Source organism: Enhydra lutris, unplaced genomic scaffold, assembly GCF_002288905.1.
Source record: "Enhydra lutris kenyoni isolate GAN:26980312 unplaced genomic scaffold, ASM228890v2 scaffoldscaffold2, whole genome shotgun sequence".
NCBI lineage: Eukaryota > Metazoa > Chordata > Mammalia > Carnivora > Mustelidae > Enhydra > Enhydra lutris.
Window position 1 is genome coordinate 8,595,909 of NW_019154086.1, and position 16,835 is coordinate 8,612,743.

General features: G+C 38.4%; 1 protein-coding gene across 2 annotated transcripts in view; it reads left to right on the forward strand.

Moving 5' to 3' along the window:
* Nucleotides 1-16,835, forward strand: part of LOC111148861 (methylcrotonoyl-CoA carboxylase 1) — a 59,712-nt gene that overhangs the window by 41,077 nt on the left and 1,800 nt on the right. Inside the window, exons 13-17 of one of the 2 annotated variants that reach the window (XM_022505662.1) lie at nt 2,188-2,404; nt 4,094-4,180; nt 10,930-10,979; nt 14,099-14,236; nt 15,573-15,680. In XM_022505662.1, coding sequence (XP_022361370.1) covers nt 2,188-2,404; nt 4,094-4,180; nt 10,930-10,979; nt 14,099-14,236; nt 15,573-15,680 — 600 coding nt within the window. The remainder of the gene's footprint in view (nt 1-2,187; nt 2,405-4,093; nt 4,181-10,929; nt 10,980-14,098; nt 14,237-15,572; nt 15,681-16,835) is intronic. The other variant, XR_002640722.1, reaches the window with a different exon arrangement.

Below are 16,835 nucleotides of genomic sequence, written 5' to 3' on the forward strand. Positions count from 1 at the left end.
TTATCCCTTCATCACCTTCTCCTCCGGCAACCACCAGTTCTCTATTTATGAGTCTATTTCTGTTGTGTGTTTGCTTTGTGTTTTAGATTGTACATGTAAGTGAAATCATCTGATACTCATCTTTGTCTGACTTATTTCACTTAGTGTAATACCCTCTAGGTCCATCCATGTAACAGATGGCAAGATTTCATTCTTTCTTATGGCTGAGTAGTATGCCATTATGTGTATACACCACATCTTCTTTATCCTTCATCTATGGATGGGCTGAGGTTGCTTCCATATCTCGACTATTGGAAATCATGTTACAGTAAACATAGGGGTACATATATCTTTTCTAATTAGTGTTTTCATTTCATTTTGGGGAAATAGCCAGCAATGGAATTACTGGATCAAATGGTATTTCTGTTTTAAATTTTGGGGAGAACTTTCATACTATTTTCCACAGAAGCTGTACCCTTTTACCTTCCTGCCAACGAGGCACAAGGATTCCCTTTTCTCCATGTCCTTACCAACACTTGTTATTTTTGTCTTTTTGATATTGTCCATTCCGAGTGGTATGAGGTGGTATCTCATTGTGGTTTTGATTTGCATTTCCCTGATGCTGAGTGATGGTGAGCATCTTTCCATGTGTCTGTTAGTCGTTTGTATATCTTTTTTGGAGGAAAAAACAATGTCTGTTCAGGTCCTCTGCCCACTTTTCAATTGGATTATTAGGTGTTTTGCTGTTGAGTTGTAGGAGTTCTTTATATATTTTGGATATTAGCCCCTTATCAGGATATATCATTTCCAACTATCTTCTCCCATTCTTCTCTTTGTTGATGGTTCTTTATCCCATTCTTCTCTTTGTTGATGGTTTCTTTCCCTGTGCAAAAGCTTTTTAGTTTGGTATAGTCCCAGTAGTTTATTTTTGCTTTTGTTTCCCTTGCCTGAGGAGACATATCCATAAATATTTTTGCTTAAGCTGACAGCCGAGAGATCACTGCCTATGTTTTCTTTTAGGAGTTTTATTGTTTCAGGTCTCATATTTAGGTCTATAATCCATTTTGAGTTTATTTTTTGTGTATGGTGTGAGAACGTGGTCTAGTTTCATTCTTTTGCATGTAGCTGTCCTGTTTTCCCAACCCCAGTTATTGAAAAGATGGTCCTTTCCCATGGTATGTTCTTGCCTCCTTTGTCATGGATTAATTAACCATATAAGCATGGGTTTATTTCTGGGCTGTCAGATCTGTTCCATTGATCTTTGTGTCTATTTTATTGCCAGTACCATAATGTTTTTATTACTACAGCTCTGTAGTGTAGCTTGAAACCAGGTCACCCCATTTAAAATAAGGCCCTTTGCTCTTCTCTGTCCCCTTAACCAGCCTTATTTTTCTTCATATAGCCTGGTATCATATTAGATACTTGTTTATAGATATTGTATGTTATCTGTCCCTAGAATATAAGCTCTGTGAGATTTCATTCCTCATTGTGTCCCCAGTACCTAGATCAGGGCCTGACACCTAACAGTGCTCAGTAAATGGCTGTTAAATGAACGATTGGATGAATGAATGAATGAATGAACCCAAGGCTCAGATGGCTGGTTTTACCTTTGATCCCATTTATTGGGCATATGTGGTTTCATTTTATGCCTTTTCGTTTTTATACCAGTGTGCGAAGTTTGGATTTTAGTGTCGGAAGTTTCTTTGAGGTCATTTAATCCTATCCCTGCTTCAGTGTAGCAATCCTATCCTCAGTTTGCAATCTTCCTGTTGTGTGGGAGTATTCTGAGTGGGATGTCTTCATTATCGTGCAAATAAATCTCATTTAAGTTTCTTAACATTTATCACTTTCCTAGCATGAGTCAATTAAATGTCTCCACACTACCTACCCTAACATCATTTCCTATTTCCTCTTTATCATAAAGAGTGAAATGTAGTCTACTACATTTTAAAATGTATCATACAATACAGTTTTAAATGTTAAGTCCACATAGATAGTGATGGTGAAGTGGGGTTTTTTATGTTGTTTTGTTTTTCCTACAAGTTGTCCTAACTGCCACCATGTGGCACCTTAGTAGGTTTTCTATTTTCCTTGAGAGTTGTCCATTCTAGAAAATACTTCATACAAAGAGCAGATGCCATAGAAACGATTTTCTGAATGTGTTGTTTTCCCCACTCACTAGGAATGTGGGCTTTATTCTCTTCCTAGATTGTCGGACTACACACCAACATTGACTTCCTCCTTAACCTGTCTGGCCACCCAGAGTTTGAGGCTGGGAACGTGCACACAGATTTCATCGCTCAGCACCACAAAGAACTGTTTCCCGGTAGGAAGGCCACAGCTAAGGAGTTTTTATGCCAGGCAGCTCTGGGTCTCATCCTCAAGGAGAAAGCTGTGTCTGATATTTTCAACATTCAGTCACAAGGTATGGAATGCTTTTCCCTTTCCTCTGCTTGTTAAGTCTGTGAATAAGGTGCTTTTCTGGAGGTGCTTTTCTTCCTTTATGCCACTCTTGTGTCCCTTTTCTTTTCTCGGTGATGGACAGTATCTTCTGCCAGTGTGGTTTTTATGTGAAGTAGAATGGATTCACATATCACGCATATGCCCCTAGAGACTTTTTAACCCATTAAATATAACTTAATTACTTGCCTAACAGTGTTGAGATGGATCTTTTTTCAACCAAATGCTAGTTCCTTCCTACACCCTGTGCTGACTCCTTCCAAAGCTTTTTTAATTTGCCGCTCCTTTCGAGGTCTTACGTTCTTGTATTTTCTGTACTGTGGCAACTTCCTTGGTCCTAGGGACCAAAGACAGAGCACTGGAGACTCAGATTCTCTTGGGTTACCTGAGATTTATCATTGTGTTATTTCCTCCTTTCCTTTCCTATTCCATGCTTCAGTTTCTGGCAAACCAGAGACCTCAGTACTTCCTCGAATCAGAGGATCTGAGCACAGGAAGGACTGTGGCGAAGATTCCCGGTTGCTTCACACACACATCTCTGCTTCAGCACCCCCACTGCGTTGTTGCTCAACCTCTTCCTAACACCTCAGGAAGCTAAAAATTTGTAACAAGAACTCATTAGCCTATTATGCTTTCAGTCAGCTCTTCATTTAAAAGTTCTTCCCTCAAAATTGAGCAAAATCTGAACCCTCCCAACTTGCTTCAGAATATTTACTTCAGGCTAACTCCCACCTTTGGAGCCAATAAGAAAAAAAAATAATAATCCATTTATCCTTTCATTATTTTTAGGATTATTATAGGATTTTATTATTAGGATCTTTAATTTCTAGATTCATTCAAGAAAGTTATATTGAAATCTTAAAATATATAACTACTTCTCATTTTGTCCTTTTATACTACATGAAATGCCTCTAAATATGCCCACGCAGTGTTCCTAAGCCTGAACATAGCATTGTTAGAATCGAGTATCCTTTTTTTTTTTTCTAGATTATATTTATTTATTTGAGAGAGAGAGAGAGAACAAGCGTGAGAGGGAGAAGGTGCAGGGGGAGAAATAGGCTCCCCACTGAGCAGGGAGACAAACACCTCTATCCCGGGTCTCCAGGATCATGACCTGAGCCAAAGGCAGACACTAAACCAACTACCCACCCAGACACCCCAGAATCAAGTGTCTTCTTACTCTCCTTCCTCTTTACAATTTATAACCAGCACACATTTGAGCCTCACAAGAAATTGCTTCAGTTCAGCTGTGCTGTAACTCCTGGATATCGTCCAACAGAGGATGAACACACAAGCCTGTGGGCAGGACCAGTGACGCAGAAAGAGGCGAGGCGAGAGAGAAGTAGTGAGTGGTGGAGATTTTGGTGACCTGGAATGCATTTACCCAAGAAGGGGAGACCTCTGGGCTGCTTACGCCCCCAGAGGAAGAACGTTTCGGCTGCACACACTCTGATTTTTCAGAGAAGCTGGAATTTTTCACATGACATTTCCTGAAATGTAAATGAAAGTGTCTAATTTAAATTTAAAGAAGTAAGGACAAAGAGGACACATTTGAGCTACCAGCGTAGGGCTGGTGTTTTACATTTTCTTTTGTAAAGTATAAAGTCAGGCCTGTTGTTTGTAAATTTCTTGCTGAATTTTTATTTTCTTCTAGATCAGTACTCACCTTTTGCGTCCAGCAGTGGAAGAAGACTGAATATCTCTTACACGAGAAACATAACTCTGAGGGATGGTAAAAACAGTAAGTAATGTTTTATTAAAAGAGGAATGTGCTTCAGAGAAATAGCTCATATTCACCTGAAATAAAAGGACCCACCCCAGTCACGGAGCAGTCAATTACATTTTTGAAGCTGCCTAGTCTAACCATTGGTAGGACTACCAGGATTGATGGGCTCAGGTGGTACAATTAGTGGTATCTTTCTTCTTTTTCCCTTTTTCTGTATTTTGTAACTATTTGAAAAATATGTCATAAAACATAACTAGCAAAATTACTAAAATGAAATATTCCAAGATGTTAGGAGACCATTGGGTAGCGGGATTTGAGGTGGTTGATGTCCCCCCCCAACCCCAACCCTGCACAGGCCACTTCTTTATACTTCCTTTGTCTTGCAGTTTTTCTTCAGCAAGAATGTACTGCTTTTAAATATGAAGAACAGTATCCAAAACTACTCTAGGGAGAAGGATTACCCACCAGTCAGGCAGTGTTTTAGGTCGAAGTGGGTTATTAAGGAGCTATGATTTATTAAGTGCCCGATCACATGTAAATTTTTATATTCACCAGAATAGGGGCACCTGGGTGGTTCAGTCAGCTAAACGTCCACCTTTAGCTCAGGTCATGACCCCAGGATCCTGGACTCGAGCCCAGTGTCTGTTTGGCTCTCTGCTCAGCAGGGAGTCTGCTTCTCCCTCTCCCTCTGCCCCTTCCCACCACTCTTACTCTCTTTCTCTCTGTCTCTCCCTCAAATAAGTAAGTAAGATCTTAAAAGAAAAAATCTGTCTTCACTATAATTGAATGAGGAGGAATCCCTACCATTCCTATGTACAGCTGATGAAACTGAGGTAGAGAAGGTGAAGTAATTTACTGAAGGTTTGTGATATTGACACTCGGCCTTTCTGATCTTGACTCGTATGCTGTTTTTACTTTTCCAGTAGAAAATTGATTTTTGACTGCAAGCTAATTTGAGTAGGCTGAGGGTGGGACTGATTTATTGTAATTGAAGCCAGGAGAGTCTGACATCAAAAATTTTAAATTTTTTATATATTTGTGGCTGGAACAGTATATCAGAGGGATCAGAATCCCTTGATAGCGGGGCGCCTGAGTGACTCAGTGGGTTAGAGCCTCTGCCTTCGGCTCAGGTCATGATCCCAGGGTCCTGGGATCGAGCCCTGTATCGGGCTCTCTGCTCAGCGGGGAACCTGCTTCCTCCTCTCCCTCCTGCCTGCCTCTCTGACTACTTGTAATCTCTGTCTATCAAATTAAAAAAAAAAAAAAAAGGAAAAGAGAATCCCTTGATAGCAGTATCTCTTCTGTAGCAGGACGGTTTGCATGGGAAGTGACATTGGTGTGGAGTCAGAGCTGGGAGGGCTGCATAACCTTGAATGTGAGGTTTCATTGAACTGTGAAGGTGCCATTACAAAAAACGTGCCTACCAGGTGAAACAGAATCCTCCTGCTCGCTCATGGCAGTACTCCTCCCCAGACAGAATAAGATCTTCTTTATCTCAACTCTCTGTAGACATCTGTTTGGTTTTTAGCAAATTCCTTTTTCACAGAAGTTGATTGGGTTACAGCTCTTGAGATCTTTTTTCATCCTGAACCTAGATGGTCATTACCTTCAGTGTGTTGCATACATGGAAAAAAAATGTTTTCAAACATCCCTGATAGAGTAGCGGTCTACAAATGGTTAACCTATCCATTTTATGCTGGTATGTTTATTCATTTCATTCTAAAAAACAACGCCTCCGAAATCAGGGATGATCTTCCTCTAGACTCCTATATACCGAATATAAGTATCAGTAGCAGTAACGTTTCAGTGGCCTCTTCAACCTAAATTAAACAGAAAAATCGCATATGTGATTAAAATTCAAACGAGCCAGCTGTGTTATTTGGTATGGATCTTCACCAAGGCACTTAGCAGTGTTTTGAACTCTGGTGCATTTCTTGGAAATTTTTAAAATTTTTAATTAGAGAATGAATTCATGATTGAAAACCAGCATGGTTGCTGTTCACTACATCCTTTTGGTGGTCTTTTTCAGCAATGACCCAGGCCTGAATGTAACAGCTTTCAGAAATTTTCTGATGGGTGTCTGATAAATGCTAAGGAACAGTAGCCATGATTGAATGAGTGCATACACCAAACAGGAAGTCAGAAGGGCCAAGAAGCAATTATGAATCTAAAGTAGAACCAAGTCTTAATGATCTCAGTGCAAATGATCAAGTATTTTAAATACTTAAGGCTTGCAGAATATTCCTACTTTGTTGCTAGTGACCATGCTTCACAAAACCCTGCCCTACCCTCAATAATAAGAATAAGAATAATAGCTAAGATTTATTGAGTGTTTTGTATATGCCAGATATTAAGTGCTTTCCATGAATAATTACCATTTTCAGAACAGGCCAATGAAATTGGTGTTATTATTAGTGTCAACTTTATAAATGGAGAACCAACTTAGATTAATAATTTTCTTAAAAGTCATTCGAGAAGTAATTGGTGGAGCCAGAATTCAAACCCACACTCCAGGGTATATGTGCTAACCTAACACTGCACCATGCTACACTTCCATACCTTATTAAATATGTAAGAGGATGGGGTGCCTGGCTGGTTCAGTCGCTTGAGCAGGCAACTTGATCCCGGGGTCATGAGTTCAAGCCCCACATTGGGCAAAGAATATGATTATTTATAGGTTATATAGATTTTATCTATATTCTCTATAGATATATATAGATTATAGATTGGTTATAGAAAATTAATTTAAAAAATAGAGAAGAGGATATTTAACATTCTCTTGTGGAGATTTAGAGATAACTAGGGGAGGGAAGAACAAATACAGTTACCCATAACATATGAAAGGATTTATTCTCTTTGGTGCAAATGTAAATGGGATTGTTTTCTTTATTTCCCTTTCTGCTATTTCATTATTAGTGAATAGAAATGCAACAGATTTTTGTATGTTGGTTTACGTATCCTACAACTTTATTGAATTCATTTATTAGATCTCATAGTTTTTTTGGTAGAGTCTTTAGGATTTTCTTTGTATTGTATCATATTATCTGGAAATAGATAATTACTTCTTCTTTATCAATTAAATGCCTTTTATTTATTTTCTTGTCTGATTGCTCTGGCTAGGACTTCCAGTACTATGTTGAATAAAAGTGGTGAGAGTGGACATCATTGTCTTCTTCCTGACCTTAGTGGGAAAACTTTCAGCTTTTTATCATTGAGTATGATGTTAGCTGTGGGTTATCGATAGATGAATGGATAAAGAAGATGTGGCATATATACACAATGGAATACAACTCAGCCTTAAGAAAGAATGAAATCTTGCCATTTGTGACAACATAGATGGACTTAGTGAAATGAGTGAAATAAGCCAGAGAAAGACAAATATCATATAATTTCACTTATATGTGGATTCTAAAAAACAAAACAAGTGAACAAACAAACAATGAAGAAACAAACACAAAACAAACTAGTGGTTGCAGAAGGAGGGGGAGGCAGTGGATGAAATGGTGAAGGGGATTAAGAGGTACAAACTTCTAGTTATACAACAAGTAAGTCATAGGAATGAAAAGTACAGCATAGGGAATATAGTCAATAATATAATACACATCAGGGTAAGCGTTTCATAATGTATATAATTGCTGAATTCACTATGTTGTATACCAGAAACTAATTTAATATTATATACCAACTATAATTCAAATTTTTAAGAAATTTTTTAAAAGAATTTAGTTTTCCTGGCAATGTGTTTATTGTGATTCTGTTGGCATTCCTGTCATCTGAATACATTTCATATTTCATAAATTGAAAAAAACCCTAATGTTTAATTGGTGCATTTTCTCTTAAGAAGGGTTGAAAGATATTGGCAAGGTTTAGGTTGGAGAGGTTTCATTTACTCGTATGTTCATTACAAAGTTTTCAAAAAAACAGATGTTTTGAGTAATGTGAAAAAGAGGAAAATACATGACTTTGTCCCTACTTTTCTCTCTTTAGGAATTCACCACCTAGCAAAGAAAGGAGAAATGGGTATGTTGGAAAGATAGGTGGTGTGGTGGTTAATAATGCAGACCCTAGGGAAACCTGGGGGGTGTGTTGGTTAGGCTCCAACTCTTGGTTTGGGCTGAGGCCCTGAGGCCCCCAAGGGTCATGGGATTGAGCCCCACATTGGACTTCACAGTCAGCATGGAGTCTGCTTGGGACTCCCTCTCTCTCTGTTTCACTGTGCTCTCTCTCTGTCTCTAAAGTAAATAACTAAATCTTTAAAAAAATAAAATAAACATAATGCAGACCTTGGAGTTAGGCTGTTATGAGTGTGATCCTGGTTCCTCTGTTGTCTGTAACCCTTGGGCAAGACACACACTCTCTCTAAGCGTCAAGGTCAAGGTCCTCAACCATAAATAGGAATGATAGTAATAATTACTTCCTTGGGTTGTTGTGGATATTAAATGAGACAATAGAAAGCTCGTCGTGCAGCATATAGGAAGCAGTCAGTAGACATTAGCTGTTCTCCTCCTCCTCCTCCTCATCATGACGAAACTACCCCCTTGCTACTATTGAAAGACAAAGTAGATATATATGTCACATGTTAATAAAAAAAAAGTTGGAAAAATAAATAAAAAGTTTTAAGTTGGTTTCAGAACAATATGTTTAAGAATATACTATTTTTATAAAAGAAAAATATGTTTGCATTCTGAAAGGACTTACATTAGAGAGTTTAACAGTAGTTACAGTAGGCAATAGAGAGAGGACTTTCCTTTTTTACTTTATATACTTCAGTATTTGACTTTTGTGAAGTTTTATTTTTGTACTTTTTTTAAAAACAGCTGATAAAGAGAAAAATCATTCTGTCATAAAACTGGATGAGGCAAGAATCATAATGGTGTTTTATATGCAAATATTTGATGAAGTGTTCGGAGGAGAGTAAATTCATTCCAGCTAGACAGACTTTCCCAGGGACCATGACTGAGCATGACATGACCGAGGGGCGAGGTTTCAGTTTGGTATGGCTGGGGACTGACAGCGTGTTGAAGGGGAGCATGAGCAAAGGGGCACAGCAGGGGGAAGACTGGAGGCACATAATGGAGAACATTAATTGGCCCATTTTCCCATTTGGTTGTAATATAGGACCCTATGGAAGAAGAGTAGGAAGTAAGACTGAGAGTTCAGGACCTTCAATACCAGCCCAAGTATTCTGATTATAGTGGAGACACATTAGGAAGCATCAGCTGGGAGGGCTGAGATAGGAAGCAGGAAGTCCCAAGAAGACTTCAGTGTTACCAAGGCCTGCCTTCCCCCTGAATCCGGTTTGAGTGGGGAATGAGAGGAAGACATGAGTAGGACAGATAGGGAAGAATTTGGCAGCTTTGTAGCGACTATCAAATGTGGAAAGCAAAGGAGAAAGTAAGAATGACAGGTTTTCAACCTGGATGACAAGGAAAGTAGTAGCGCCAGTCATGGAGCTCACAGGGTGGGAGGGAAGGCGGGAAGAGCAGGGAGATGATTTATTGGGCCCTCCATATTCACTTTAAGGTGCGATAGAGCATCCAGCTGGGAATGACTAATCAGAGTTCTGGAGAAGGAAGGTCAGGGCTGGAAATAGATTTGAGCTGGCAGCATCAAAATGGTGGTTAAAGTATCAGGAGTGGATGAAATGACTTTGGTCTGCATTTTCTCGGCCGCAAAACTTTTTTTTTTTTTAAACATTTTATTTATTTATTTGAGAGAGAGAGAGAGACAGTGAGAGAAAGCATGAGCGAGGAGAAGGTCAGAGGGAGAAGCAGACTCCCCGTGGAGCTGGGAGCCTGATGCGGGACTCGATCCCGGGACTCCAGGATCATGACCTGAGCTGAAGGCAGTCGCTTAACCAACTGAGCCACCCAGGCGCCCTCGGCCGCAAAACTTTTGATTTCCATCTCCTAGAAAGGTCTTCTCCAACCACCCACCCCCACCCCCATCTCCTAGGAAAGTCTTTAACCAATTCTGTGTTCACATAATACTATGAAATATATATTGTATTTGTATCCTCTGTTACAGTTTGCAAAGCACTTTCACATTTAATAAATCATTGTTACATTCTCATAACCATTTAATGGGTCAGAATGGACCAGGAAATCAGGACTCTGAGATTTGAAATGATTTAGTCAAGATCACAGAGGTGATCATGCCACAGATGGCAGATTTGGGTCTTAAACCAGAATTACTCTCTTCCAATCCATTGCATTTCCTACTTTAACACTGCAGCTTTTCTTGTTGAAGGAAAATCATCTAAAATATCCCACAACATTAGAAGAGCTAAAACTCCACTTTTTAAAAAATTTGAATTTCAGTGTAGTTAACATACAGTATTGTATTAGTTTCAGGTATACAGTAGAGTGATTCAGCAATTCTATACATTACTCAGTGCTCATCATGATAAGTGCACTCTTAATTCCAATCACCTGTTTCAGGTGATTCCCCCCTTCCCCCCACCCCAGCACCACCAGCCTTCCCTCTGGTAACCACCAGTTTATTTTCTATAGTTAAGAGACAGCTAAAACTCCATGTTTTGTTGTTTGTTTGGTTTTTTTTTTAAAGAAACCTTTGAAATTCACCTTTATTGGAACCTGCCTATAGACTTTTTTTCTTTAATCTTTATTTTCCGAGAGTTAAAAGGTGTTAACATCCCTAACTGATGGTTATCTTTAAGGCTGAAAGAGATTTGTAGAATGTCAGTTACTGAATAAATGATTGTCTTCTAATTTTTCTTCAATTTTCCCCCCTTTTCCATAAAGATGTAGCCATAGCTGTAACATATAACCATGATGGGTCGTATAGCATGCGGGTAAGTCTTACTGGTTTTGTTCTACAGTTTAGAGCTAAATCTGATCTCTTTCATACAGAGAAGGGTTTTGTTTTTTGTTTTTGTATTTTTTACACTCTGGTTTCTCCTAAGCCAGTGACCAGTATGACTATAGTTGGAGGGTGCCATGTGCTTTTATTTCAGACCAATTTGGTGAAATTACCCCCTCTCCAGTTCTGATTGTCTCCTCAATTTGGCTGTGGTTCCCTTAAGAATGAAAACTTGTAAAAAAAAAAAAAAAAAAAGTAATAATAGCTTTGAATCAGACTCCTGACAAGTCTCTAAAGTATGTGCATGTATTTACATCTAAAGCAGCCATTCTCAAACTTTTTGGTCTCAAAATCCGTGTACACCCTTCAAAATTATTAAGACTCCCCAAGGAGCTTTTGTGTTAATTACATGTATTAATATTTACCATTTAAAAAGTTAAACCAAGCATACTTTTATTTCTTACTATGCTTTTTAATGTATATTTTAAAAATTATATATTAAATTTATCATATTAGACATTGTTTTACAAGCATCACCACCACTCATCTCCTCTTTTCTCTTGCAAAACTGACAATTTGTACCCATTAAACAGTAACACTCCACTTGCCCTTTTCCACCTCCCTCTCCTTCCAGCCCCTGTCAGCCACCATCCTACTTTTCTGGGTCTATGAATTTGACTACTTTAAGTACCTCATATAAATGAAATCATTCAATATTTGTCCTTCTGCGACTGGCTGTTTCACTTAGCATGTCTTCAAGGTTCTTCTGTGTTGTAGCATATGTTCAGTGTTCATCTGTGGAGTGATATTGCATTGCCTCTCTATACCACACTTTTGTTTATTCATTCATCTCTTGATGGAGACTTGGGTTGCTTCTACCTTTTGCCTATTGTGGATAATGGTGCTACGTACGTGGGGGACGAATACCTCTTTGAGACCCTGTTCTCAATCCTTTTGGGCATATACTCATAAATAGAATTGCTAGATCATATGTTCATGTTCTATTTTTAATTTTTTGAAGAACTGTTTTCCACAGTGACTGCACCATTTCATGTTCCTACCAACAGTGCACAAGGGTTCCCTTTTCTCTGCATCCTCGCCAACATTGATTTTCTGTTTCTTTTTTTCTTCTTCATAATAGCCATCCTAATGGGTATGAAGTGTTATCTCACTGTGGTTTTGATTTGCATTTCCATAATGAATAATGATGTTGAGCATCTTTTCATATGCTAATTTGCCATTTGTGTATCTTCTTTGGAGAAATATCTATTCAAGTCCTTTGCCTCTTTTTTAACTCAGGTTGGGTTTTTTTGTTGTTGTTGAGTTGTAGGATAAATTGAGAAAATTTAAAACCTAAGATTACACAAGCACATGTTCCATTAGCTGTCAGGGTAACATTATCACATGCTCTGCAGTCTCTAGAAAATCCCAGTGTATATTCATGAGAGAATGAAGGTTTAAAAAGGCCAGTAACGTTAGTATTATTATGAAGTGGTTTGGGGACCCCAGGGGATCTGCAGGTCATACTTTGAGAATCCCTATCAAAGTGTTCATGGTAGTCCTCAATTAAAAGAAGTTCTTACGGGACGCCTGGGTGGCTCAGTTGGTTAAGCAGCTGCCTTCGGCTCAGGTCATGATCCCAGAGTCCTGGGATCGAGTCCCACATCGGGCTCCTTGCTCGGCAGGGAGCCTGCTTCTCCCTCTGCCTCTGCCTGCCATTCTGTATGCCTGTGCTCGCTCTCTCTTCCTCTCTCTCTCTGATAAATAAATAAAATCTTTAAAAAAAAAAAATTAAAAAAAAAAAAAAGAAGTTCTTACACTGACAAAATAAAATGCTGCAAGGGATTTAAAAAAATAACAACAATAATGTGAGAACTCAACCAAATTCCTATATAGTAAGGTACAAATTCATAGAGCAGAATAAATCACTTTTAATATGAGCCAAGAGACTTTAAGTCCTACAGAAATGATTGATTAAGGATATGCTGCAGATCTGCCAAGTGCCATGAGATACCATTTTTGTTTCACTGAGATTCAGAAAAACTGGGAAGTCTATGAGGGTTGTAATTCATATTGGTCCCTCGGGTTTGGGGACCCCTTCTTATTCCCTTGGTAAAGTCAACTACAGATTTGTTCTAATCTGCTCTTTGAACTATATTCACAATTTTAGAATGAGCTTGTGTAAACCTTTAACCAAAACTGTTCCCGATCTAACCTTTATGTCCTGAGAATTTCACAAACATTCAAGTGGCTGTTTTAGTAGGTTACAAAACCCAGTAAATGTCATATTTAACTTAGGATAGATGAGAACCGGCATATAAATACTACAGTGTAACCTGGTTCACCTCAGCCTCTATAATATATTTGAAAAGAATAGCCATGGGACTTTGACAGTAACCCCATGGGAATTGAAATGAAACATAGAGAAGATTTAAATGGATTTCCTGTGTGTAAAGGAATTTTTTTTTCTTGGGTGTGTATGTGAGAAAACATTTTTTAAAACAGAAAGGTTTCGTGTCCCTTTGTCAGCTTCCCTGAAAGATCAAGTGTGAAATCTGTTCTTTGGCATTTTCTCTTACAGTGAGAAAACTGTGGCCAGTCTCCAGCTAATTTATCTTCTTAAACTCAAAACTGAAACCCATAAATTTTAGCTACATATTGGAGAGAGAAAAGACATACCATCTAATTAGGTGGTTCTGGCTTTTTTCTTTACTAACATTGGCATAGTAAAGCCAAATTTGACTTCAGGTACTCAGATATGAATTATAATGTGTAATATAGTCAACTGAATTTTAATAATCTTGCTTAATTTGATTTGTATTTCTATTTCATGTTTTTATTGTTATTCTGAACATTTATCTGTAGCATTAACAGTGCTATAGATAAGTTATCTGTTTTTTTTTCTTTTAATTATCATATGTTGTTTCTATTCAGAGTACTTTGTTTATGAGTCTTAAGTTCCTACATGGCTTTTTTAAAAAAATATATTTCACCTGTTACCTTTTGAAACTATTAATAGTAAAGAATTGACTCTGATTTTTTTAATTCTATAGGGTGGTTTATTTATTTTAAGGATCTTATTTTTCTCTTTTCTTTTCTTTTTTTTTTCAGATTGAAGATGAAACTTTCCAAGTCCTTGGTGATCTTTGTACTGAGGGAGACTGCACTTACCTGAAATGTTCTGTTAATGGAGTTGCTAGTAAAACTAAGCTAATTATCCTGGAAAATACTATTTACCTATTTTCCATGGTAACGTCTCTTTTTTTATAATAACACTGTTGAGGTCTGAGAGAACATTGCTTGACCAGAGGCACCCCACTGAAACATTAGGAAGACCCTGCTTCCTTCCATCACTGCTATGACCTTCCCTCTGTGTCACCCTCTCCACCCTGTTTCTTTGCCACATTCCTGCTCTCCCTGGTTCTTTTATTCACACAGCTCCTCACTGATAGACACATATCCATTCTCTTCCTTTAATTCTAAAACAAGTCCTGACCCCCTACTTGTCAGAGAGTGTCTCACTGCCCAGTGCGCAGTATTTTGTCAGGCATTTGGTGCCTGAATACTTTCACAACCACCATCCTCCTGGCACTTGGAATTCTGGGCATTTGGGAGGAGGTGACCATTGAGGAAAGAGTCTGTGGAACTAATATTCCTTGTGGGGAAGGTGGGCATTAGGGAAGTAGTGGGGGTTAATGGTGATGTCTTGGCAATCAAAGGATGGTTGGTGATTGAGGCAGACGTGGCATGGGTTTGGATCAGAGCATGTCTCCTGTCTTATGGGTCCCATTTAGGAGCCTGCTGCCTGATGAGCCCATAGTTTCTATATGGGCAGAAAAGAAAATGTATTATCAAATACACTGTGGCCTCTTCAGAGTCTTCTCACATTTGAGAACCCGCTTACAGATCATACTCCTTTGTGATCAGATGCCTTTAGTATTCCAGTAGTTAAACTACTTACCTCATAGAGAGTCAAGGATGATCTCACATGATCAGGCATTCCTTTCCATAGTTACTCTGCTATAACAATATGGTGGTGGAGGCAGTATGGTGGAGTGGTGACGAGTAGGAGTTCTGGAACATGAAGCTGCTTTGGTTCAAATCCTGGCTTTACCTTGGAACAGGTGTGTGAGCTAGGGCTAGTTAAACTCTCTGGCTTCAGTTCCCCCATCTCTAAACAGGAAAAATAACAGTATCTACCTACCTCATAAGCTTCCTGTGATGATCAATGAATATATATATATATGGCAGTTAAGAACAGTTCCTGGCTTTGACCAAGCACTTGAAGTGGGGATGCTGCCCAAAATGGCTTTCAGACAGTGGCTATCTTTTTGTCAACAGTTAAATACATTAAATCCTTTAATTCGCTGTGAGGCATGATGCCATTACTCCTTTATATGATGGGAAACCAAGACTGAGAGGGGGTTAATAATTTGCTTAAGGTCACCAAGCTAGATTAGAACCCTCGTATTAAAGATGACTAATAGTTAACAAATAGCTTGAAAATAGTCATTATCTTAGGTATATTAATAAAACTGCAGTGGTTTGATCTTGATTTCATTTCTAGTTTGTTTTCTATTTATAGGAAGGAAGTACTCAGATTGGCATTCCAGTCCCCAAATACTTGTCTTCAATGAGCTCAGATGGAACTCGGGAAGGAGCCATAGCTCCTATGACGGGTACCATTGAAAAGGTAATCACGTGAACGTATGTAGACAGATGTTCAGTAAGGCCCGGTAAATGGCATATACATCATTTTTCCCTCTCCAAATCTTTCCGATTAGAAAACATCCTACTCCGGAAAACAAGAGAAGGGGGCACCTGGCTCCCTCAGTAGATAAAAGTACGTGTCTCGGAGTTGTAAATTCAAGCACCATGTTTTGTGCAGAAATGACTTAAAAATAAAATCTTTAAAAAAGAGAAAACAAGAGACTATGATAGATTCAAGTTCTCTGTTCAGTCTTCAGTGAAAATACCCATTTACCTAATTTATGATACTGTTATCTTTGAAAGTGGCAATTTCTATCAAAGTACAAATAATCTAAATTTGTCTTTTTATGATTAAAATGGATCATTCATCAAGCATTAGCCAAAGGGCTGTTTTTTAATGTTAACAGCAAACAATTTATCACGAAATAACATTTTTTCTAATGTACCTAACTGCATGTATGTTAAAATAAAATTTGAAAGGCTGGTACTGGTGAAGAACAACGAGCTTTGGTGTTGAATGCTGTTATGTATTCAGAGTTAAGATTCATACTGAAATAACTTCAAATAGTGGTGGATCAGTAGTCTTCTTGTTACACACTTGAATATAGTAGAGTCCCTGTAAATGCATCTAAGTCATAAAAACTCAACTCTGTATTCTTGGTACCCAAAAAGAAGAAAAAGAAAATAACCATTTAAGTAGTGAAAATGATTGCACCCACCATTCCCCTCTACAGATGTTTGCCCCAAAGGGAGTATAAGCTCGGAGACTTGGATCACTCAGTCTCCATTCCCACGGACATTCCATAATGTGGCATCTTTGCACACCTGTGGGGAAAAGATTTTCCCCATAGCTGCCCCCTAGACTATGGATTCCACCAAGCACTATTACGGCATCATCCAGCGTTGGGTGATTTGAGGGCTTTCCTTAGGTGTTTCTCATTTTTCACACTTTGGGCTCTATACATTGACTCTAGAACCTAACTCCACTGTGTGATGTTTCCAGAAACTGCTTCATCACCATGTTAACCAAGAAGACAGTGAGACATGGGATATATGAGTTCATTTATACATGTAAAAAGGAAAATAGAGATTTTTTTCCATGGTTGCCAATAAGTTTAATTCTTTCACATGAAGATAG